General features: G+C 38.7%; 1 protein-coding gene across 1 annotated transcript in view; it reads left to right on the plus strand.

Annotated features, from left to right (window-relative positions):
* Nucleotides 1-25,184, plus strand: part of LOC126179375 (5'-nucleotidase domain-containing protein 3) — a 164,008-nt gene that overhangs the window by 65,735 nt on the left and 73,089 nt on the right. The window contains exons 5-7 of the mRNA XM_049924603.1: nt 11,147-11,304; nt 19,880-20,066; nt 21,076-21,216. Coding sequence (XP_049780560.1) covers nt 11,147-11,304; nt 19,880-20,066; nt 21,076-21,216 — 486 coding nt within the window. The remainder of the gene's footprint in view (nt 1-11,146; nt 11,305-19,879; nt 20,067-21,075; nt 21,217-25,184) is intronic.

The following is a 25,184-nucleotide window of genomic DNA, read 5'->3' on the forward strand; positions in this document are numbered from 1 at the left end:
GTCAGAGTCTAGTGGAGAGGAATCTCTAGTAGCTGTAGATGTAGGAAGTATACAGCAGGCCTCAGCAGTTTCGGTGGCTAGGACAGTTGCAAATTGAAGAGAAAGAAGAAGGTTGTGCTGTTAGGTAGTTCTCATGGCAGAGGTGTAGGCCAGCAGTTGCAGGAAGTGTTGGGGAGTGAGCACCAGGTCACCAGCATTGTGAAGCCTAATGCAGGATTGGCTCAGGTGACTGTTAACATAGGGGGGGGGGGGGGGTATGTAGGGATTTTACTAAAGAGGATCAGGTAGTGATTGTGGGTGGGGCTGGTAATAGTATTGATAGGGATGGGGAGTATGACATGGATGGTGACCTGGAAAAGATAGCCATTCAGACTGGCAACACAAATGTGCATTTCGTGGGACTGTTTCAGCGTCACAATCGGCCTCATCTTAATACAGTCGTCAGGCGTAATAACATGAGACTTGGGGGTGCGCTGATGACAGAAGGCATGGGTCACATTTCAGTGGTGTTGGTGGAGTCTATCAGCAGGACGGGTTTCACTAGACATGGCCTGCACCTCAACAGGTATGGGAAGGGGAGGTTGGCAAAGCTTATAGGTGACAGCATAGGTGGGGGTGGTGGGATCACTCATGGGAAAATTCCTGGGTGTTAGAGCTGCACCTTTTTTAGATTGAAGTCAGCTGATAGGTATTCCTGCTTAAGGGAAGTCTCTCTAACAAAGGAACCACTTTCGACAAAGCTTAGGTATCTGAGTAATGAGGGAATTAGTATATTTCATCAAAATATACAAGATATTAGAGATAAAGTTAGTCAACTGCTTATAGATGTTGACTCTGAAATTATTGGTATATCTGAACACTTCTTAAATAAGGAGATAATTCAGAGGCTTCCTTTACCAGGATACAGGTTGGCTGGCAGCTTTTCTAGGAGCTCTTTGCGGTGTGGGGGAGTAGCCATGTATGTGAAAAATGTCATCCCATTTGAGTCAATTGATGTTTCAAAGTACTGCACTGAAAAGGTGTTTGAATGTTGTGCAGGTGTGGTTAAATTTAGTGGAGCTAAACTTCTAACTGTTGTTATTTATAGATCCCCAGACTCTGATTTCACAACATTTTTGCTAAAGCTAGGTTCACTTTATAGGAAATACAAAAAGTTGGTTATATGTGGTGACTTCAGTATTAATTGTATAAGTGATTGTGCAAGGAGAAGGATGCTGGTAGACCTCCTTAATTCATATAATCTTATGCAAACCGTATTCTTTCCAACGAGAGTGCAAGGGAACAGTAGAACAACCATAGACAACATTTTTGTACATTCCTCATTACTAGAAGGGCATTCTGTTAGCAAAAAGGTGAATGGTCTTTCAGATCACGAGCACAAATTTTAACTCTAAAAGATTTTTGTGCTGCAACACATGTTAAATATAGTTATCAACTTTTTACAAAAGCTGATCCAGTTGCTGTAGAGACCTTTGTAAACCTTATCAAGGAACAAGAGTGGCAAGATGTTTATAGTGCTGATGCAGTAGACAATAAATATAATGCTTTTCTCAAGACTTTCCTCGTGCTCTTTGAAAGTTGCTTTCCATTAGAATATTCAAAACAAGGTTCTAGCACAAACAGGCAGCCTGGGTGGCAAACGATAGAAACAGTCAAAATCTAAATGCAGCAGCCCATTACAAACAGTATTGTAAGGTGCTTAAAAATGTTATTAGGAAGGCAAAAAGTATGTGGTATGCAGGCAGAATAGCTAAATCTCAGGATAAAATTAAAATCATATGGTCAGTCGTAAAGGAAGTGGCTGGTCTGCAGAGAGAGGTCGAGGATATAGAATCAGTGAGTAGTGGGAATGTCCATGTTAGTGATAAGTCACATATATGTACAGTATTTAATAATAACTTTATGAATATAGCAGGTGAACTAAATAGAAACCTGGTCCCAACAGGGAATCATATAGTGCTCTTAGAAAAAAGTGTTCCGAGACTGTTACCTTAAATGCTCCTTCATGATACTGACATGAGGGAGATTGAGTTAATAATTAAATCACTAAAGACCAAGAACTCTCATAGATATGACAGGGTATCTAGCAGAATACTGAAGTATTGTTCTATGTATGTTAGCCCAGTACTTAGCCATATCTGTAACTTTTCCTTTAGGAGTAGTCGGTTTCCTGACCGATTAAAATACTCGGTAGTGAAGCCACTTTATAAAAAGGGAGACAGGGATAATGTTGACAATTTTAGACCTATTTCTATGCCATCGGTGTTTGCTAAAGTTATAGAGAAGGTTGTCTATACAAGGTTACTGGAGCATTTAAATTCACATAATTTGCTGTCAAATGTACAGTTTGGTCTTAGAAATGGTTTAACAACTGAAAATACTATATTCTCTTTTCTCTGTGAGGTTTTGGATGGATTAAATAAAAGGTTGCGAACACTAGGTGTTTTCTTAGATTTAACGAAGGCTTTTGACTGTGTTGACCACAAAATATTACTGCAGAAGTTGGACCATTACGGAGTAAGAGGAGTAGCTTACAATTGGTACGCATCTTACTTAAGAACGGAAAGTAGAAGGTAATTCTCCGCAATATTGAGAGTGGTAGTGATGTTCAGTCCCAATGGGGCACTGTTAAGTGGGGCATTCCCCAAGGGTAGGTGCTGGGGCCACTGCTGTTTCTTATTTATATAAATGATATGCCTTCTAGTATTACAGATGATTCAAAAATATTTCTGTTTGCTGATGACACCACCTTGGTAGTGAAGGATCTTGTGTGTAATATTGAAACAATATCAAATAATGTAGTTCATGAAATAAGTTCATGGTTTGTGGAAAATAATTTGATGCTAAGTCACAGTAAGACTCAGTTTTTACAGTTTCTAACTCACAATTCAACAAGAACCAATAGCTTATGTCGTATGGTATTATTTTTTGGGGTAATTCTTCTGATTCAAAAAGGGTATTTTTGGCTCAAAAACGGGCTGTTCGAGCTATATGTGGTGTAAGTTGGAGAACCTCTTATCAACCCCTATTCAATAGTCTGGGAATTCTGACATTGCCCTCACAGTATATATTTTCTTTAATATCATTTGTTGTTAGCATTATTAGCTTATTCCCAAGAGTTAGCAGCTTTCACTCAGTTAATACTAGGCAGAAATCAAATCTGCATGTGGAATGCACTTCCTTGACTCTTGTGCAGAAAGGAGTGCAGAATTCTGCTGCATCCATTTTCAATAAGCTACCACAAGAACTCAAAAATCTTAGCAGTAGCCCAAACACTTTTAAGTCTAAACTGAAGAGTTTCCTCATGGCTCATTCCTTCTATTCTGTCGAGGAGCTCCTGGAAGAGCTGAAAAATTAAGCAAATTCCAGTGTTACATTGTTGATTTTCTTTATTTTAACTTACAACTTGTCGCCTGAATATGTTTCTTGTATTTCATTTTATCTGTTTTTACTATTGTGTTATAATTTCATGTATTGACTCGTTCCATGGCCATGGAGACTTCTTAATTTGGTCCCACGGAACAATAAATAAATATTTTGTGGTGCTCCAGAATGAGCATATGGGGCAGCTCTATATGTCCACAGGGTTTACATAGCAACACAATGATTCACTTAACCTGTAGCAAGAATAGACTTGCACCCATCGAAAAGATAACAACGTCATGTCTAGCTAGAACTTCTACCTGCACTTGTAGGAGCATGATTACTAAAATATTTCTGCACAGCCACAGAGTACAACATTATCTATGCCATCTTGTGAACTGGCACTACAGTGACCTTTGGCTGGATGCACAGAGATGCTAATTGATGGAATACTTTCTTCTGTAATAGAGACAGAAATTCATACATATACAACACCTAGTCAGTGGAGACACTGTCCTGAACGTGGTAACCCAGCAGGTCGCTTGACATGGGGACTTCTTGGCAATCAAATGAAATCTCAGCATATTGGTGTGTAGGACCACCAGGGCTTGCACACCCAGAAGAATTTGGCCAGCTTGTACTCCAGATGTGCATTGTGATAAACTTTTCGGGAGAGTTGGCAGCAGTTGATTGATTTGTACAACAAGCTGGATCCTGCACTTCACACACAAGATTCATCACAAAGATAAACTTTGCTGGAGAGTTGGCAGCAGTTGATTGATTTGTACAACAAGCTGGATCCTGCACTTCACACACAAGATTCATCACAAAGATAAACTTTGCTGGAGAGTTGGCAGCAGTTGAGCTTCCAAATGTATGCACTTAATCGATCAAAATAGTTCAATCCCAGTGTTTCATGTAGGAAATCCATGCACTCCAGAATGGTAAACGGGTGCCGCATGACTCCAAAATTTGATGCTTTCGTCCATTCATTGAAGATGGGCTTCTTTTCTGGGAGGCAGATTACTGTTTGCAGCCCTTGCCAATGACCAATGATGCCCAATACTGCTTGATTAATCTCATTGCTTCATGAGACTCCTCATCTTTCAAACACTTATTAATCTTCATCTTTGTGGTGTTCAAATTGTATTATCTGAACTTTGAAAAAAAACTTTGGATGCTTTAAAGGTCTTCAAACCATTAAAAAGGTTCTGATATATGTTTACCATGCAAGATCAGGTGCAGATTTGGTAGGTTCTCTCTACCTCAAGATAGGCATGAGTGTGGACAAGTTCAATATAACAGTATTCACCTGTGCAACAACATGTTCAGTACATATACAACTCCAGTATGAATACCAACACATTCTTGATGGTTTTACAGAGATTTGCTAGTAGATACAGATTGCTTCACACCTTCTACAACAAAAATGTGAAGACCTTTCAAGCCATCAATAAAGAATTGTTGGGACTGTAGAACTTACTGACTTCATCAGAGACCCATCACTCCCTCATTAAAAAGGGAATCATTAGGAACTGCATTGCAATATGGTGTTTGGTAGGGAAGTTGGTGGGCACCATCAAGCAGTGCTTACAGAGTGTGTTGGGATCATCAAGACTAAATGCAGAACAACTGTACATCAACTTAGTCTGTATTGAAGCTGCAGTAAATGCAAGGGCTCTCTCTCCAGGAGATAACACAGAACAACTGATGCTGGCACTTCTGGCTGGTGAAAGGCTCTTAAAAGTGCCCACTAGACCAGAACCTACCATCACACAGAATTTGGCCATAGAATTTAAACTATGGCAGAAACTAGCAGATGACTTCTGGAAAAGATAGACCATTGAATATATTATAGAGCTGAGGACTTCACAAAGTTGAATGCACATCTGCAAGATGTATTGACTTACAACCTGGTGACCTGCCTTTCATTAAAGAGGACTGGTGGCCACAACTTGTCTGGAGGAAATGGAGAACAGAAAGATGTGTACAAGGAAGAGGGAATAAAATAAGGATGATAATACTGCATACATAAGACAGGCAGCAGATAGCATGTCTGGTTCAGCTGGTCACACCCCTGGAGGTTGACCGAGATGGGTAGGACATTGGAAATTATATAGTCAAAGACACTTATGACTATGACTGTTAATGCTTATGCCTAAGATATGACTTCTTCTAAACTTTTTGTTATATTTGTTCTGTGGTTGGCAAATAAAGTGCTTGGAAGACTGCAAATATCAGCTTACTAATATCATTCATGACACCTTACAGTGCTTAAACATAATGTAAATGTAAACAACACTCAAGGATTAGGTCGTAGGCCTGTTTCGACTGGCTGACTGTTGCCTACATGGCAATATGAGGACCAATCTGTGATTGTGGGACATCAGTATGTCCCTAGGTCTGAAATATCTGATGCAGTACTGGTAACTGAACCCAGTTCCATCCACACTGAATGCTGCAACACAAACCATTTAGGTGCAGAGACAGTCCTTAATTTCCTCCATCGAAATTATGTATATACCCATGCTTGGATTTGCATTGTTTGTGTTCACGATTGATGTTTATACAGCATCTGAGCACACCAAATCACTCACTTTCACCTTAATCACATGTTCCAAGGTCTTGCCTAATAAATTACACTGAATTGATATGGTGCTGTTTTCCAACTCATATTAAGCTACAGTTTCAGAAGAAAGTAAAATTCACAAGAACTCGAGCACAATTCACTTAAAAAAACTTAATAATAACACACTTTAGCCTGCAAAAGTTGTCAGCATGTAAGAAAATGCTTAGCAATTAAATTATTTCCTTTAATCATGTGTGAAACTCTCACTGGGAGGTGCCACTTACAGTACCATATTTTAGTGCACTTTAGTGAGACATTAAAAACTTAGCGTGCCTTTCTTACTGTGGATTGAACTATCAGTGCCAGTTAAAAAAAACTCAATTCTATCAAAATATTAATATTAATCATTGATTAATGATGCATCAAAGCATAGTAATGACATACAGAGACAGGAATTCAATAATGAAGGTTCAGCCACTCTGTTGATTCCCTTTCATTATAAACAATAGAATGTGAAAATCCTGTGGAGATTTGTTGAACTCCCATAGGCTGAATGAACTGAGCCTTTGGAAGGCCCATAGGAGCTGTACTTCATAGAAGCCATGTGCCCAAACCTCTGCTACTTGGAGCTAACTGGCATTTCAAGGTGCAGTCTTAACAAGTTACTACCTGTTTGAAAAATGTCACTCGGTATGAACAGTTCCAAATCATTCACTATCATTATTTAAATCCACATGTGAAATATTCTAAATATGCCCTGATAATTTGAATTCTGGAATCCATTATTGATAAATATATTTAAATATATATTTTTGGGTTGCTCCTCCTCAGAGCCTTCAATTATGAGCTGTACATATGACAGACCATCGGTATTAAGAGAGGAGCTAACTCTGGCATTGTTTGAAACAAACTAACACTACTTACAGGAAATAAAACAGCAAAAATTGTAATGTGTAGAGAACCCCCACATCTCTTATCAGTCTATGCAATTTTTAACATTCTTGTATAACTCCACCTCTCAAATGCTTCAGGCCCCTCCTATTCCGCTTTTCCCACAGTCCACAGTTCGCTTCCATACAATGCTGAACTCCAGATGTACATTCCCAGAAAGGCCAATGCTTAATACTAATAGACTTCTTTTGGCCAAGAATGCGCTCTTTGCCTGTGCTAGTGTGCTTTTAATGTCATTCTTGCTTCATCTGTCATACAATATTTTGCTTCCAATGTAGCAGAATTTTTCACTTCATCCATTGTGTGGTCCCCAATTTTGATGTTACATTTCCCATTAATCTCATTTCTGATACTTTTCATTACTTTCATCTTTCTTTGGTATACTCTCAATTCGTATTCTGTGCTCAGTAGACTGTCCATCTCATTCAGTGTATACTGTAATCCTGCTTTGCTTTCACTGAGGATAACAGTGTCATCAGAAAATATTATCACTGATATTCTTCACCCTGAATTTCAATTTCATCCATGAACCTTTCTTTTATTTCTGAAATTGCATTTTTTCCTTACATGCTTTTTAATCCAAGCATTTCATTCTGGTCTTCCATTCTTATCATTTTTTCTCAGTTCCAACACATACTGTGTATTACCAGTCTTTCCCTATAACTTAAGTCTGGTTTCCTGAGAGTTTTGAACATCTTGCACTCTTTTACATCATCAAATGTTTTTGCTTTGTTGACAAAGGCTAAGAATATATCTTGATTTTTCTGTCATCTTGCTTCCATCATCACATCAAGCACAGCGTCTTTCCAAAAGCTAAACTAGTCATCATCTAACAGATACTCAGTTTTCTTTCCCATTATGTATATACATACATTTTTTTTTTGTCAGCAGCTTGGATGCATGAGCTGTTATGATGACTGTGTGATAATTCTCTCACATACTCATCTGCCCTTGCTATCTTCAAAATTGTGTAAATGATATTTTTTTCTGAAAGTCTGATGTTATGTCTCCAGTCTTATAGATTCTATACAAGAACTTGAATAACTCTTTGGTTGCCATTTCCCCTAATTATTTTAGAAATTCCAAAGGAATATTAACTATGCTATCTGCCTTATTTGATTGTAAGTCTTCCAAAGCTCTGTTAAGCTCTTGACAGTAATACTGAATTCCCTAACTCTTCCAAATTTACTTCCATTTCTGTTTGTGTCACATCAGCAGACAGTTACTTCCTCTTGCAGAGCCCTTCAGCATATTATTTCCACCTGTCTGCTCTTTACGTTGTGTTTAGCAATGGAATTACACCTACTCTTTTAATGATGATACCATTGCTTTTTATTTCCCGAAAGGTTGTTTTGACTTTTCTGTATACTGCATGTATCCTCCTGGTGATGGTTTCTTTTTTGATTTCCTCATATTTTTCCTGCAGCGATTTCACCTTGGCTTAAGTGCTCTTGCTATTTATTTTATTCCTGAGTACTTACATCACTGTATCCCTGTCTTTTTCTTGAAATTTTCGTACTTCCTCTGTTCGTCGATCAGTCAAAGTATTTCTTCTGTTACCCAAAGCTTCTTCCCAGTTACCTTCCTCAAACCTATGTTTGTAACTACAACATCTGTGACTGCCCTTTTTAGAGATGCCATTTCATTTCAAGTGAACTGCCAGTTGTGGAATTCTGTATCATAGTATCTAAAGCCTTAGAGAACATCAAATGCACCCCATCATTCCTCAGTACTTCAGTAGTCCATTTCTTTCTACATTGAATCTTCTGGATGATTCTATTAAACTTTAGCATACTCTTCATAATTACTAAATTGTGGTATGATCTATACGTGCCTCTGGGTATGCTTTACAATCTAGTATTTGAAACTCTGTCTGACCAGCATGTAATACTTGTGTATATAAATTTACAAATGCTTCAGTGTGGACTGTAATAAAGCTTCTAGAATGTTCTAGAATATTTGTAAGCACAATTTTCAACAACAGGCAAATAAAGGCATCAAGGTCAAAATTTGAAGTTGAACATGTAGTTGGAATAATTTAAGAACTGAAAGGAACAATAAAGAAGGGTTCATTTTTTTAAGCAGTAAAAGTTCATATTAAGCAGTTTACATCACTGGAGATTCATTGTACCAGAACATGCATACATCGACAGAGCCATTGTGCACATCATGAGACACTGAAAAATACAGCAATCCACAGCTGCAGGATTGAATATCTTCAGAAATATCCAAAAATAATGTGTTCTTCAGCAGTCAGCGTTTAATCAAGGTAATCACTGATGGAATGAATGTTGTAAATTAGAATAGGTAAAGAGAAAAGGGAGAGCCATAAACAAGAATAGTTCAGAAAGTAAGTTCTGTTTGGTAATAAAAAAGGATCAAGTACAGTAAAGAAAGCAATTTATTTCACAAAAATCTATAACATTTACACTGCTTTTCAACATAGCCCCCGTAATTTTCCAGGCATTTCTCAGAGTGTGGCATAAGTCTATGTATTCCTTCATCATGGAATGTTGCTGCCTGTGTTGCCAACCATGTAATAACATGTTATTTCACCTCTTCATTTTGTTGAAGCACATATTGCCAAGGAATGATTTGAGGTGCTGAAAGAGATGAAAATCACTGGGCACGAGGCTGGGACTGGATGGAGGCTGGCCAAAAACTGCATAAGTTCATCAGAAACCACAGATAGATGACCACTTCATTCTTTGCCATGTGCTTGATCACACCCTTCCTTAAATTGTCAGACTCATCTTCTCACCATTGAAGTATTCATTACATTTTCCCAATAAACTTCGCAGAGTTGTAGATGAATGTTATTGGTTTAATGTTCTTATCATTCAGTAATGGATCACAGATCTCAGTTCACATGCAGCAGGGTTTTTGATCAACATTGCCATTTCGTACAATCATTGTGAATGACACACGACACAGCGCAAGCTCAAAATGGTCATTTTGTTCTTCTTGAACCAGAGATACTACTGTGCATTAGTGGAACTGTGATCGTAGCAGTGCCACAGAGAAAAATTGAAATGGAACTTACTTTCTGAACCATCCTTATATGTTTGGTTGAGTAAAAGTACTACATAAATAATGTTCATATTGACATCCACATTTCTACATGTAGATGTGTACTTGCAAATTACAGCATAGTGCAAGGCAGAAAATACTTCATGCCATTGATTGTCCAGTTTTGCCCTGTTACCAGGACCTAATCATTTTGTGCATAGAATGATGAAGAATTACTATCTTTATGCCCTTGCAAGTATCTAAAACTCTCTTATCTTATTCTCATTTTCCCTACATACATCTTTGATCGAGGCAGCAAATTTGTTTCACAGTCCTCCTTAAATACTACTTCTCTCAATTTTTTTCCAACAGTTTTGAATTTAAGATACCTGAACATCTCTGTTAAAATTTCATATGGGTATACAGACCATTAGCATTTTAGCAGTATATCTCTGAATTCCTTCAACACCTCCTGTCAAAGCTACTCGACAAGGAATCCAAACACTGGAGCAGTGCTCTAGAACAGTTCACACTAATGTGTTGTAAGTGGTTTCCTTTACTGATATATCAAAGTTTCCAAGAATGCTTTCAATCCCTTTGTTCACTATAGATTTCCAGTTTACAATGTTTCACTGTTATACACACAGTGTTTAAATGATGTGACAGAATCCATTAAATTTTACCACTTGTATCTTGTAATTGGATACTATCGGTTGTAGTATGTGTGATGTACACTATTTTGCAAAAGTTAAGTATAATGAAGAAATGAGAGCATTTTTCTTAAACAGCGTCAGAAGAAAAAGCAGGGTAATGCTTCATCACAAGATACTGAGTGTACAAAAGCATATGAAACAAGTTATTTTAAAATTTCTAAAACTGAACTTTTGTTTTTAAAAAGTTAAAGAGCTTCAGGTTTTGAATAATAAAGGCATTTTATTTTATCGATGGTTATAAAGATTACAATTCATTTATATAAAAATGTGACACTGAATGACTATTAAGGACTTGTCAGTACTCATAGTAGGCTCCACTCAGCTCAGGGTTGATTTACATGGTTAACACTAGCTATTCTCTTCTCTCTAATAGGAAAGAAAGAACCAGTGAGCATGCATCTGCATGTCCACTAATGCATGATACACATTTGCATAATCTTGTAATTCCAGATTTTAAGAAAATATTCTCTGATTAAATACTTATATTGATAGTTAAATAATGCCATCAAAAATTATCCATTTAATTCATGTCTACTTACAGAATTCTATAAGAAGCTGCCACCCTATCATGCATGGAATTGTTGAAAAAAATGTGTCTGAATACATAGAAGAAAACAATTGTATAAGACAATTTTTTGAAAGACTGGCTGCTGCAAACAAAAATCTATTCCTTGTAACAAACAGTCCTTATCGCTTTGTGTAAGTATTTATTCTCTATTGTGAAACTGTTTAGTAGTCACCTTATGAGAGACAACTTTAGTCACTCTTCTGTTGTTGATTTAAATTCTGTTGGGCAATGTGGTATTGATGCCTGAAAACAGATCACTATGGATGCACGTTTGTTGTCTGAGTTTTTTGTTGCTCAGCTGTGTATCAACAATTTTTTTGCTTCAAAAGAGATGCTGTTCACATTCTCTTTTTAACCAAAGTTGTTACATTCTTTATTTATAACAGAAAGTCTCATGTATCATATAATTATTCTTATATGGTTACTTAGCAGATTCTGTAAATTGTATAAATTATGAAGGCTTTTCCGTGCAAGAATTTGCTATATCTTGTTTGTAAAACAGTGGAAATATATGTCCTATTTTGTCCTTTATGGGTATAAGTATTCTCAATAATTTTGTTCGTGGTGAACATACATGAAGAAATAGGAACAGAAACCTGTAGGGAGAATAAGTAGTTGCAAACTATACAGAGCAGACAAAATGTATCTGTTCACCGAAATAAATGTGAAGTAGTACTTGTAGACATACTTGAATATCAGAATAATCTCCAGATTTGTGAACTGATATTCACTCCAAGGTGGGGAGAAGAAAAGTTATGTAAAGGACAGAAGTTAAAATGAAGAATTAAATGTGAAGAACTAATTGCTGTTAGCTACATAACACCAAAAAAATTAGTATACCCATACAGATGTTTCCAATTCAGTCAAGATTTATTGTTGCAACATTGAATATGAAATGATTACATTTACTGATCAATAGCGCAAGCAATTCTTAGGTACCAGGTATTGACCTATGCTGCAACACCCATGTTAGTATGTGGTGTAGCCTTTACATGTAGCAATGCAGGCACTGATTCTGGCATCCAGTCGATCGTACAGATGGTCAATCGTACAGATGGTCGATCATACAGATGGTGAGTACTGTCCTGGGACATGTTATGCCATGCCTGTTTAACCTGTTCATGTAATTCTGTAAGAGTAGTTGGTTAATGAGTCACACACTCACTTCTCATCCCATCTTATCCTAAATGTGCTCAATTGGAGTCAAGTTGGGAGATCATGCTGGCCAGGAAAGTTGCTACATGTCTTGTAGACCATGTTGAGTTTCACTGGCAGTATGTGGATGAGTATTTTGTTGGAACAACACATCAACTTCCTACTACAAGAACAGCAAAAGAACAGGTCTAACAACATTCTGCGTATACCAAGTGTGATTAGTGTCCCTTCCAAAAACATTAAAGGCAAATGAGAGTTGTAGATTATCGCACCACAGACTACGAGGCCTGAGCTGGGGCCAGTGTGTCTTGTGTCTTGGACAAATGCACCTATGAGACAACGCTCACCAGGTTTATATCATATGCACAAATGACAATTAGTTACATGCAGGCAGAACTTGCTTTCATTGCTGAAGACCATAACTTGCCATTCCATCTTCCAAGTGCAGTCCTAGAACATATTCTGAACTCAAACATAATGAGTTGTTTTGAGCAGAATAATCTCCATGCCAACCAGTATGGATTCTGAAAACATCAGTCATGCAAAACCCAGCTCATGCTTTTCTCAATTTGCATCTTAAAAACCACAGATCAAGATAATCAGACAGAGTCAGTATTTCTTGGTTTGCAGAAAGCATTTGGCTCAGTACTACACCAAAACTTATTAACAAAATTTATGACTGTATTTAGAATTTTGTGATAGGAAGAAAGTGGCATGTTATCTTGGATGTAGAATCATTGACAGGTGTGCCCAAGGGAAGTCTGCTGAGACCCATGCTGTACATGTCTTTAGCTCTGGCAAGCAGTGTTAATAGTATTGGATGAGTTTTAAAAATAGCTACGAACAACCAACGTGATAACATTTATCTTTATCACTTTTTATTATTTCTTGCCATTACCAGTTCAAACATTTTAGTCATTATCAGATGGCTACATTGTGTTTAAAGAATGAACTGTTAATCAACTGTCAATGCTTTGAATTCCTTGGTTTCAGTGATTGTAACCTAGTTGTTTTGAAGGCTTGCAGTTTTTCATGTAGCAAAAAATATTGTATTGGTAAATGTATCACTGTGTTGAATGTTTTTCTAGTCACAATTATGAATACTCAGAGATAAAAGTGTGTCACCATTTGCTCTTATACATCGAACACTCTGATTCTACATTACCATCATGTTTTTTACAAGCTCTGATAACAAGCAAAGGCACTACCAGTGTCATTTACTTGTAAAATAGCTAATTATTAATAGTAATCCAAGATGTTTTGCAGATAATGCAGTTATCTGTTATGAAAAAAGTCTCAAAAAACTGCTCACTCAAATATTGAGTAAGATCTCAATACCAAAAATGCCTACTTGTTTTAAATGTTCAGCGATGTAAAACTGTACACTTCACAAAATGCAGAAGCATAGTATCATATAACTAGGATCTCAATTCATTGATCTCCATAGCTGAGTGGTCAAATGTGGCTGACTGCCATGCGGAGAACTGAGGTTCAATTCCCGGTACTATCAGGGATTTTTAGTTGGTGGAAAGACTGGGGTGTGGTGTACTCAGTCTTGAAATGCTGATTGAGGAGCTACTTGACTGAGTAATAGGGCTCGAGGTCATTAAAGCTGATAATGGCCAAGAGAGCAGTGTCCTGACCGCACATACTTCCATATAACATTCAAAAAAGATATTGGCAGAAGGTGACCTGGTGGCCAGTTGGTAGCAGTGGGCCCACCAGGGCATTACAATCTCAATGAATCACATTTGGAATCTAATATAGAACTGTAATACTTTTTATTACATGTATCTCTAGTTTCTGAGGATATTTCCAGTAATGAGTGATTATTAAAATCATTACATTGCAAGTGGGCAGCTGTCCAACAGCTTACTATTCCTTCATTATTTTCCGTTAATATTGAAATTGGTGGGTTCCTATGATTTCTGTATGATAGTGAAGAACCTCTAACAACTGTGATGGAATCATTAAATTTGTGTTTTGGTTATGTGTAAAGTGGTAAACTGTGATCACTGTATCTAATGAGTTGTACAGTGACAATACCAGTGATTGTATATCACTTGTAATTGTGCGAGACATGTCCTCATGTTGGTTCCTACAAGATATTGCCAAATCTTATTACCTATGATAGTCCTCTCTGAAGAAGAAAATGAAATAAATAACAAAATTTTTACAGTGCTTCAATAATACTGTGATTTCAAGCATCACTTTTCCATCTTACATTTCCTATGCATTTGATTAGGGTGGACTGTTGTGTAACTCTTTCATTATGGACAGTTCTTGTTAAGTTGGGCAAAGGTGGTTCCCAACTGCTTATACATCTTTGTAAGTAGTGGTAAGCTTACAGCTCCATTGCTTGCCATTATTTACCAATCACTTTGAGTGCACTTACTTTCTGATAATACCAGTTGTATTTTTACATAACAAGGGTAATCAGTTTTTGCCCAAACATTTGAGCAGCACTCAAAAATGGCTGCTTTCCTAAATACATCTAGAAATTAACGTAATATTGCAAGCACCTGACACAATGAAAAATGCCACCAATAAAATGAAAAAGTCACTCAAGAAACAAAATCATTACCAAAATGTGCCATGCAGGTGATAAATAATTCTAGTTTAGATCAGTCCAAATGCCATGTCATTTTTCTGTTCTCTAAAGGCAGCCAAATTCTTGGTTGTCAGCTGTTCTCTATCTCCGCTATATGGTGAGTAGCAACTTTCCTTCTCTAATATTCTTTTCTCTTCAGGTAGCCAAATGCCTGAGATCTCTCAGTGCACTTATCCAAATGTATGGGCTTATCTCTTAAAGTAGTCAAATGACTCATTATTTCCCCTTACCCATAAGGTAGGTAACCAAATGACTTGTCATTTGCATGGTCTCTTATGGTAGCCAAATGCATCACCATTTATCTGTTCTCTTTAGGTAGTCAAATGCCTCATCACTACACTTTTTCGAGTGAACAGTTTGTTGAGATATGAAAAGGAATGATCGCATACAGTCAGTAACAATTTACCTGTGACCTTTTGGTTCATTCATAGGATACTGGGAAAACGCTTTCAGTCTACAAAAGAGATTGCTTACAAAACACTCGTGCAACACATTCTAGAATGTTGCTTAAGTACGAGGTCTGTTCAGAAAATTCGTGATCATTCGTAATTCTCTCCCATGCGGTTGGCATACCTGCACTTGCCTATGTTTAATATGTAACTGCCGGAAGTTTCATTGTTTTATGTCTGGTAGTTACTGTTCAGTGCTACACTGAGTAGAACATTGTGTCACACGGTTTCCAAATTTCGAGATGGCAGAGTTAGAGGAGCAATGCATCTGCATTGAATTTTGCATGAAACTCAAGGAAACCGTTACAGAGGTACAGGAAATGATGCAGGAACCTACAGTGATGAGTGCTTAAGCTGTACTCAGTGTTACAAATGGTTCACATGGTTTAAAAATGGTGGGATGAAAGTTGAAAGATGACCCTCATTCAGTATGACCTACCGACAGTGCTCATGTCAGGAATGTCAACAAAACTGTGCATGCCAATCAAAGACTGACTGTCAGAGAGATTGCAGAAGAATGTAACATTTCAGTTGGGTCATGTTGTGAAATCTTGACACAGGATCTTGGAATGCATCATGTGTCTGCCACATTCATACCACAGCTCATGAGTCAAGACCAGAAAAACCTTCACTTTGCAGTCTGCGAAGAGCTTTTGGATTGCACGAATGAGAATGAGATATTTCTTAAGAGAATCATACATGGTGATGAGACGTGGGTCGTTGGTTATAGTATTGAGACCAAGATTCAATCTTCACAGTGGGTTAGGAAATGTTATCCAAGAACAAAAAAAGCTCATCAAGTCAGCTCAAATGTCAAATCCATAGTGATAGTTTTCTTTGACTTTGAAGGATTAGTTCCTCATGCATTTCTGATGCAGGGACAAACTGTTAATCGATGGTACTATCAGGGTGTGCTGTGATGCCTGTGAGAAAATGTGAGAAGGAAATGGCCTGAAATGTTGTGAGACAATTCATGGCTCTTGCATCATGATAATGCACCCACACATTCATCCCTGTTGGTGCGTGACTATTGCACAAGAAATGAAATCACTGTGCTACCTCATCCTTTGTACTCTCCAGACTTGTTCATTTCTTTTTTTAATTTCCAAGATTAAAAAACCCATTGAAAGGACAAAGTTCTGCAGTGATATATGAGATAAAATAAAATCCACAGATGGCACTTTGCGCGATCTAGCAAGAGGCATTCCAAGACTGCTCCAGAAGTGGAAATTGAGTTGGGAGCAGTGTATCAACTGTGATAGGACTGGAATAGAAAATGCTGTATGGGTGGATTGGGCAGGTCTTGCACCTGGGTTTTCCACAGGAGTATGATCCTTGTGGCTACCGGTTGTGATTGGGAGTTGCATTGGGAAGGATGATGATGTTTGGTTTGTGTGGCACTCAACTGCATGGTCATCAGCAGCCACACAAAGTCCCAATATTTGCACAGGCCAATTTTTACACAGTCAAATCCAGCCACTGTCACAAATGATAATGATGATGATAAGGAGGAGGAGGAGCATGAGGATGAGGAGGATGAGGACAACACCCAGTTCCTGGGCAGATAAAATCCCGAACGCAACCAGGAATTGAACCCAGGACCACGTAATCCAGAGGTAGCAACACTAGCTGCTAGACCACAGCTGAATGGTGAAGTTCAGTTCTTCCAGTCTGGGGTGGTGCTGAGTGATGAAGAGGACATTCCTTTGTGGCTGGTTCTTGGGGTGGTAGGAGGATTGGGAGTGTGAGGGGAAATGGCATGGGAGATCTGCTTGTGGACTGGGTCTGGGGGATGGTGCTTGTCTGTGGAGGCTTTGGTGAGACCCTCAGCATACTGAGCAAGGGAGTTCTTGGTACTGCAGACACTCCCCAGGTTGGCCATGCTGTATGTGAGGGATTTTTTGGTGTGAAAGGGGTGACAGCTGTTAAAATGCAGGTACTGTTGGTAGTTCGTGGCTTTAATGTGGACAAAGGTTAAGATGGTGCCTTCAAAGAGGAGAAGGTCAACATCTAGGAAGGTGGGATGCTGGGTTGAGGAGGACCATGTGAAGTGGGTGGGAGTGAAGGTGTTAATGTTGTGAAGCAACTAAAGTTGGGTGTCTTGGCCCCGAGTCCAGATCATGGAAACATCATCAATGAATCTGAACCAGACTAGGGGTTTGGTGTTTTGAGAAGCTAAGAAGGTCTCTAGATGGCCCATAAAAATGTTGGCAGGGACATCTTTCACTGGTAACACTAAACATTAATAGACAGAGGAACTCTCCAGTAATAGTGATAATGGTCAATGCAGTAAACTCTTGTCTCCCACAAGTAACTCTTCTGTGAATTTACTTAGCAGGTTTTATGTAAGTTTTTAATATACCTTGCTCACATCATTAAGTGACTTGGCAAGAAAATGATTTATGTATCAGTTTGTGATTGAGTTGTTAAAATTAAATTTTGTAAGCAATATAACTGAGGCACAAAGGGCTTTCTTACCCGTCATAAAATTATTCCTGCACTATTTAAATACATGCATAAAAAAAGTTTTGCTTAAAGCTGGTTCCCAGAACTCCTGAAGATAGGCGTTGACTGTAGATATTGTATCACAGACACAGACCCTTTGACTGTTCAGAGACGTCGCTGAACCTGCCCAAAGATATAAACAACTATGCATGAGCTGCACCTATTAGACAGAGGGGTTCCAACAGCCAATCAGTTCCAGTCATTCCATTAGGTACGAGGTACACGGCTCATGTTGTCTGTAGTTCAGCCATGCCTATATGGTCAATACTGTGGTTTGATCGTGTGTGCATTGTTGCTTTGTGCCAGGAAGGGCTCTCAACAAGGGAAGTGTCCAGGCATCACAGAGTGAAACAAAGCGATGTTGTTCAGACACGGAGGAGACACAGAAAGACAGGAACTGTCAATGACATGCCTCGCTCAGGCTGCCCAAGGGCTACTACTGCAGTGGATGACTGCTACCTACAGATTATGCCTCAGAGGAACCCTGACAGCAACGCCACCATGTTGAATAATGCTTTTCATGCAGCCACAGGACATTCTGTTACGACACAAACTATGCGCAATAGGCTGCAAGATGCACAGCTTCACTCCTGATGTCCATTGCGAGGTCCATCTTTGTAACCACAATACCATGCAGCACGGTACAGATTGGCCCAAAAACATGCCAAATGGACCACTCAGGATTGGCATCAAGTTCTCTTCACTGGTGAGTGTCACATATGCCTTCACCCAGACAGTCGTCAGAGATGTGTTTGGAAGCAACCCGGTCAGGCTGAACCCCTTAGACACATTGTACAGTGAGTGCAGCAAGGTGGAGGTTCCCTGCTGTTTTGAGGTGGCATTATGTGGGGCCGACATATGCAGCTGGCTGTCATGGAAGGCACCTTAATGGCTGTACGATACATAAATGCCATCCTCCGACCAGTAGGTCAACCATATCGGCAGCATATTAATGAGGCATTTGTCTTCATGGATGACAATTCATGCCCCCACCGTGCACATTTTGTGAATGAATTCCTTCAGGATAACGACATTGCTCGACTAGAGTGGCTGGCATGTTCTCCCGACATGAACCCTATCGAACATGCCTGGGATAGATTGTAAAGGGCTGTTTATGGATGACATGACTCATCAACAACTCTGAGCTATCTATGCCGAATCGCCATTGATGAATGGGACAGTCTGGACCAACGGTGCCTTGATGAATTTGTGGATAGTATGTCACTATGAATACAGGCATGCATCAATGCAAGTGGATGTGCTACTGGGTATTAGAGTTACCAGTGTGTACAGCAATCTGTACCACCACCTCTGAAGGTCTCGCTGTATGGTGGTACAACATGCAATGTGAGGTTTTCATGAGCAGTAAAAAGAGCAGAAATGATGTTTATGTTGATCTCTATTACACTTTCGCGTACAGGTTCCGGAACTCTCGGAACTGAGGTGATGCAAATCATTTTTTGATGTGTGTAGAAATAAGTAAGTAGTGGCTCCTATAATGAAAATACAGGTATAAGAGGAGCTAAATGGCTACTGCAGAATGAACTGTCAACATCTTATACATTGCAGATAACACAGAAAGTAGGCCTTTACAGTTGGAAAGTAGTAATCATATAATATTTGTCACCTTTACATTCAGAAAATAGTAATCATTTGCATTCGTCCTCTTGTTTGATAGTCGCAGTTGGAATTTTCTTATATAGTCAGGAGACCTCACTGCAACATTTGATTCTTACTCTAAGAAGATATTGTAATAACTAGTCTGATTTTTTTAGGCAAGTTGCCAGCATTTATCTTATTCTGCAGCACAAGCAATAATTTGATTTCAATATTGTTTACGGTAGACTTGTCTTTTTCATTGAATGCAAAAAGTAATGCTTCTTCCTAGGATAATTTATTTTTTGCAACATTTTCATGTAAAAAAATTCCAAGTTCAGTTCTCAAAGCAACAGTATAATAGTACAGATAAGATATGCTTGTTTTCAGTAACAAGGGAATGGAACTGTTGGTTGGACAAGACTGGAGAGACTTCTTTGATGTTATAATCGTTCAAGCACGAAAACCACGCTTTTTCACAGATGAATCGCGACCCCTGAGACTGTATGATATAGATAATGAAATTCATGTATGGGACCGTGTTTTGAAACTTGAGAAAGGAAAAATCTATTGTGAGGTAGGCTGAAGCTTTTTAGTGATTTTTAATGACATAAACTATATAGATAATCTGTGCCTGATCTTATTGAAAACTGTGGACCTTTCTTCATGTTACTGTAAATTAACGCACTTCTGGCATGACTTACAAACAGAAAAGTATGTGGATGTCTTGCCTGTTGGATTCTTTCTTGGTTTCTATGGCCGATGTTTGTTTGCCGATTTTTCTGATGTATCACCAACACAAGTGGCTGGCATTTTCAGAGCTTCACCCTCCATTGCTGCTGGTGGAGTTGAGTTGAGCTCATAGCCGGAGATTACATGTATCTGTTGCACCAACATCTGAGGGGTTTCCCTGATTGTTACCACTGTGCTTCTCTTCTTGCCACCTAGAATGGTCATTTACTGAAATATGGGAATGTAGGATCTGTTCACCATAATGCTTTCTTCTTTCTTGTTGAAGCTTGGAAAGCCTCAAGACGAATGGAATTGCCATATTGCAGCAAATGACTGTTGGTGGTGGCAAGAATAGAACCACAGTGGTGATGATCATGGGAAAGCTGACAGACATTGACATGACAGGCACATATAATCTCTGGCTGTGAGCTCGACTCCAATCCACCACTAGCAGTGTAGGATGAAGCTTTGATAATACCAGCCACTTGTGTTGGTGATACATCTGAAAAATCATCAAACAAACATCAGACAAAGAACATGAGATAGAAGGGAACATGTAACATGTCAACAACAGGTCACAAAAGCCTGAACTATGTAGAAAAGTATATATTCCAATAAATTTAGTCATTAATAAATCCAATGTTAATTAAATTCAGTAGAAACACTATATAGTGTGATCATATAAAATAATTTATGAGTGAATGTTTTTGACAGTCTTCTATGAAAATCACCTAAGAAAGGCTTAGTTGTTATTTGTTTCAAACACTTAGAACTTACTGAAGATTGGTGCTGTTTGTTATTGACTTCTCATATTCCATTGCACTTGTCATTAATTGTCCATCTCTTGTTTTCAGGGAACTGTTAAACAGTTACAGGAGATGACTGGATGGTTTGGACAACAGGTTTTATATTTTGGTGATCACCCATACAGTGACCTGGCTGATGTTACTCTTGAACATGGATGGCGTACTGGGGCTATCATCAGTGAGCTCACGGTAATTATTTTGTAAGAATTAATATTTACAATTTTCATTGTCCTATAGCACATGATTACACAAAAAATATGAGGCTGTACCCACAAATAATTGAGTCTTCAATCAGCTTCTGTGCCGGTGATACAGACCTTATAAAATGGACTGCAGAAAAGTAAATCAAAGAGTGTAATACACTTAATGAAAAATTTCTCTAGTGAAAGAGGAGAAATGAAAAGTATTTGTTTCTAATATTTTGTCACAAAATATGTCGATGACAAGAAGTAATGTTCAAATAGGAATATTAAGTTGCGTACACACTTCTGAACAATATGCTCACTCAGGGAAAAAAGGTGGATAGAGTCTTGCTTTAGCATTCTGTGGGCCATACTGCTGGTGAGCACATAGGGGCTTCTACATCTACATCTACATTGATACTCTGCAAATCACATTTAAGTGCCTGGAAGAGGGTTCATTGAACCACCTTCACAATTCTCTATTATCCCAATCTCGTATAGTGCGCAGAAAGAATGAACACCTATACTGGGGAACGCCAGAAATCACTTCTGTTTTACTCTATGACTTTACATCAGTTACTATGAACTGTGACCTCTCTGACAGGAAATCACAAATCCAGTCACATAACTGAGACAATATTCCATAAGCACGCAATTTAAATATGGGCGGCTTGGGTGGTACAGTGTCAAAAGCCTTCCAGAAATCCTGAAATATGGAACTGATCTGAAATCCCTTGTCAATAGCACTCAACACTTCATGTGAATAAAGAGCTAGTTGTGTTTCACAGGAATTATGTTTTCTAAACCCATGTGTGTCAATAGACAGTTTTCTTCGAGGTAATTCATAATGTTCGAACACAATATATGTTCTAAAGTCCTGCTACGTATTGATGTTAATGATATGGGCCTGTAATTTAGTGGATTACTCATACTATCTTTCTTGAATATTGGTGTGACCTGTGCAATTTTCCAGTCTTTGGGTATGGATCTTTTGTCGAGCAAACGGTTGTATATGATTGTTTAATGCATCAGCATACTCCGAAAGGAACCTAATTGGTATACAGTCTGGACCAGAAGACTTGATTATATTAAGTGATTTAAGTTGCTTCACTACTTCGAGGATATTTACTTCTATGTTACTCATGTTCGCAACTGTTCTTGATTCGAATTCTGGAATATTTACTTCGTCTTCTTTTGTGAAGGCATTTTGGAAGACTGTTTAGTAACTCTGTTTTGGCAGCATTGTCTTTGATAGTATCTCCATTACTATCATGCAGAGAAGGCATTGATTGTTTCTTGCTGCTAACATACTTCACATACAACCAGAATCTCTTTGGATTTTCTGCCGAGTTTTGTGACAAAGTTTCACTGTGGAAACTGTCATAATCATCTCGCATTGAAGTCCATGCTAAATTTTGAGCTTCTGTAAAAGATCGCCAATCTTGGGGATTTTGCATTTGTTTAAATTTGGCATGTTTTTTTCATTGTTTCTGCAACAGTGTTCTAACCCGTTTTGCGTACCAAGGAGGATCAGCTCCGTCGTTTGTTAATTTATTTGGTATAAATCTCTCAGTTGCTGCTGATACTATTTCTTTGAATTTAAGCCACATTTCGTCTACAGTTACATTATTAGTTTGGAATGAGTGGAGATTGTCCCTCAGGAAAGCATCAAGTGAATTTTTATTTGCTTTTTTGAATGGGTATATTTTTCGCTTATTTTTCGAGGATTTGGGGATTACAATATTCAATCTCGCTACGACAACCCTGTGTTCACTAATCCCTGAATCAGTTTTGATGCTCGTTATTAACTCAGGATTATTTGTTGCTTAGAGGTCAAGTGTGTTTTCACAACCGTTTACTATTCACACAAGCTCATGAATTAACTGCTCAAAACAATTTTCACAGAATGCGTTTAGCACAATTTCGGATGATATTTTGTGGGTACCTCCAGAATTAAACATGTGTTTCTGCCAACATATCGAGGGTAAATTAAAGTCACCACCAACTATTATCGTATGAGTTAGGTACGTGTTTGAAATCAAACTCAAGTTTTCTTTGAAGCTTTCAGCAACTGTATCATGTGGATTGGGAGGTCAGTAAAAGGATCCAATTATTATTTTATTCTGGTTGCCAACAATGACTTCTGCCCATACTAACTCACAGGAAGTATCTACTTCAATTTCATGACAAGTTAAACTACTTCTGACAGCAACAAACACGTCACTGCCAACCGTGTTTAGCCTATCCGTTCGGAACACCGTTAGGTTCTTCGCAAAAATTTCAGCTGAGCTTATGTCCGGCTTTAGCCAGCTTTCAGTGCCTATAACAATTTGAGCATCAGTGCTTTCTATTAGTGCTTGGAGCTCTGGTACTTTCCCAACACAGCTACGGCAATTTACAACTGTTATACCAATGCTTCCTTTATCTACGTTCTTCCTGTGTTCAGCCTGCTCCCTTTGTGACTGAAGCCCTTACTGTGTTTTCCCGAGACCCTCTAACCTGTACCAGAGGTCCACAATCGTACTGTTGACTATGCTGCAAATGGTCAGCTCTTCTTTCATCTTGCAAGCAAGACTGGTAGCCTTTACCACTTCTGTTTGCCGCTCGAAACCAGAGAGAATATTTTCTGATCCAGAGTGACACACATCATTGGTACCGACATAGGTTTCTCATCTGGAATGATTCCACCCGGTATGCATACGGAGTGAACATTGGTTTTCTTACCCTTCTTGTCAGCCAAGCCCCTAAGGGACCCGATAACGCGCCTAACATTGGAGCTCCCAACTGCCAATAATCCCACCCTCTGTGATTGCCCGGATTTTGCAGGCTGAGTGGTTTCCTCCGAAACAGGACAGGTGACAGCATCTGGCTCAGCGACAGTGTCAGCCACAGACAGCACCTGGAACCTGTTATTCAGACAAACCGGGGAGGCTTTACGTGCAGCTGCTTGGGAAGTCTTTCGCCTCATGCTTCGCCTTGGGGCGACCTCCTACTCTTCCACAGGTGAGGGGTCAACCTCAGTGCGAGCAGTAACTGGGCTGGCCACCGGTGTGGACCAATTGGAGGACTCTGATGCGGTGGACGTCTGTGAGATTCCACGGCCGGCCCACAGCAGTGGTGCCCATCCACTGCAGCCTCAAGCTGTGTAATCAAAGCCATCACAGCCCGAAGTTGAGAGCGAAGTGTCACCAACTCTGCTCACATCCGCATACAACAATCGCAATCCCTGTCTAGTGTTTTGTGCTTTAAAGAGTTCTCATGTGGAAAAATGACCACCTCATTTTCAATATGGAATATTAATCAGATTCTCTACAGTGTTTGCCGAAGTCTAATTACATAACAACATGGATTTTACCATCTAGTATTCAGTGCCAGAGAATATCACACACAGTACCACATGACATGAAGTTCTAAATTTTTTATAAATGCAGCAAACAAGGTGTTTAAGCTTTTGCTGAAATAATTGCCGTTCTGTGGGAAATATTTCATTAGCCAGCATCCCGGTTATTTCAACTTCAAAACTCTTTTGATTATTGTTGTTGTTGTTTTTTTTTCACTGCCCAGTATCTCATTTAGACTTGTAGTTCAAGTGTCCTCTTATCTTATTTCTACCTGATAAAAGTGCAGATTTGCTGATTTAGTCAGTTGCCTACCAGTATTTCACTGCTGAAATTTCTTTCAGCTTGTCTTACTTTCTCCCCCTCAGCATGGGATATGGGTGGCTCTTCTATCAAATAATCCTATTCCACCAAATCCTGTCATGTTTTTCACTGAATGCAAAACACTCTGATTACATACATTAGAGTTACCATAACTTTTCATTCCTGTGTTTGCTGCTGCACATCAAATACGGGTTTATCCTGTCTTTCTTTTATGTATTTTTTTTAGTTTTAATGGCTTTCTCAATTTTTCTGAATTACAACTAGTACCATGTTACATAAATTATACTTTTTCATACATTTATTTGTCATATAG

Source organism: Schistocerca cancellata, chromosome 1, assembly GCF_023864275.1.
Source record: "Schistocerca cancellata isolate TAMUIC-IGC-003103 chromosome 1, iqSchCanc2.1, whole genome shotgun sequence".
Lineage (NCBI taxonomy): Eukaryota > Metazoa > Arthropoda > Insecta > Orthoptera > Acrididae > Schistocerca > Schistocerca cancellata.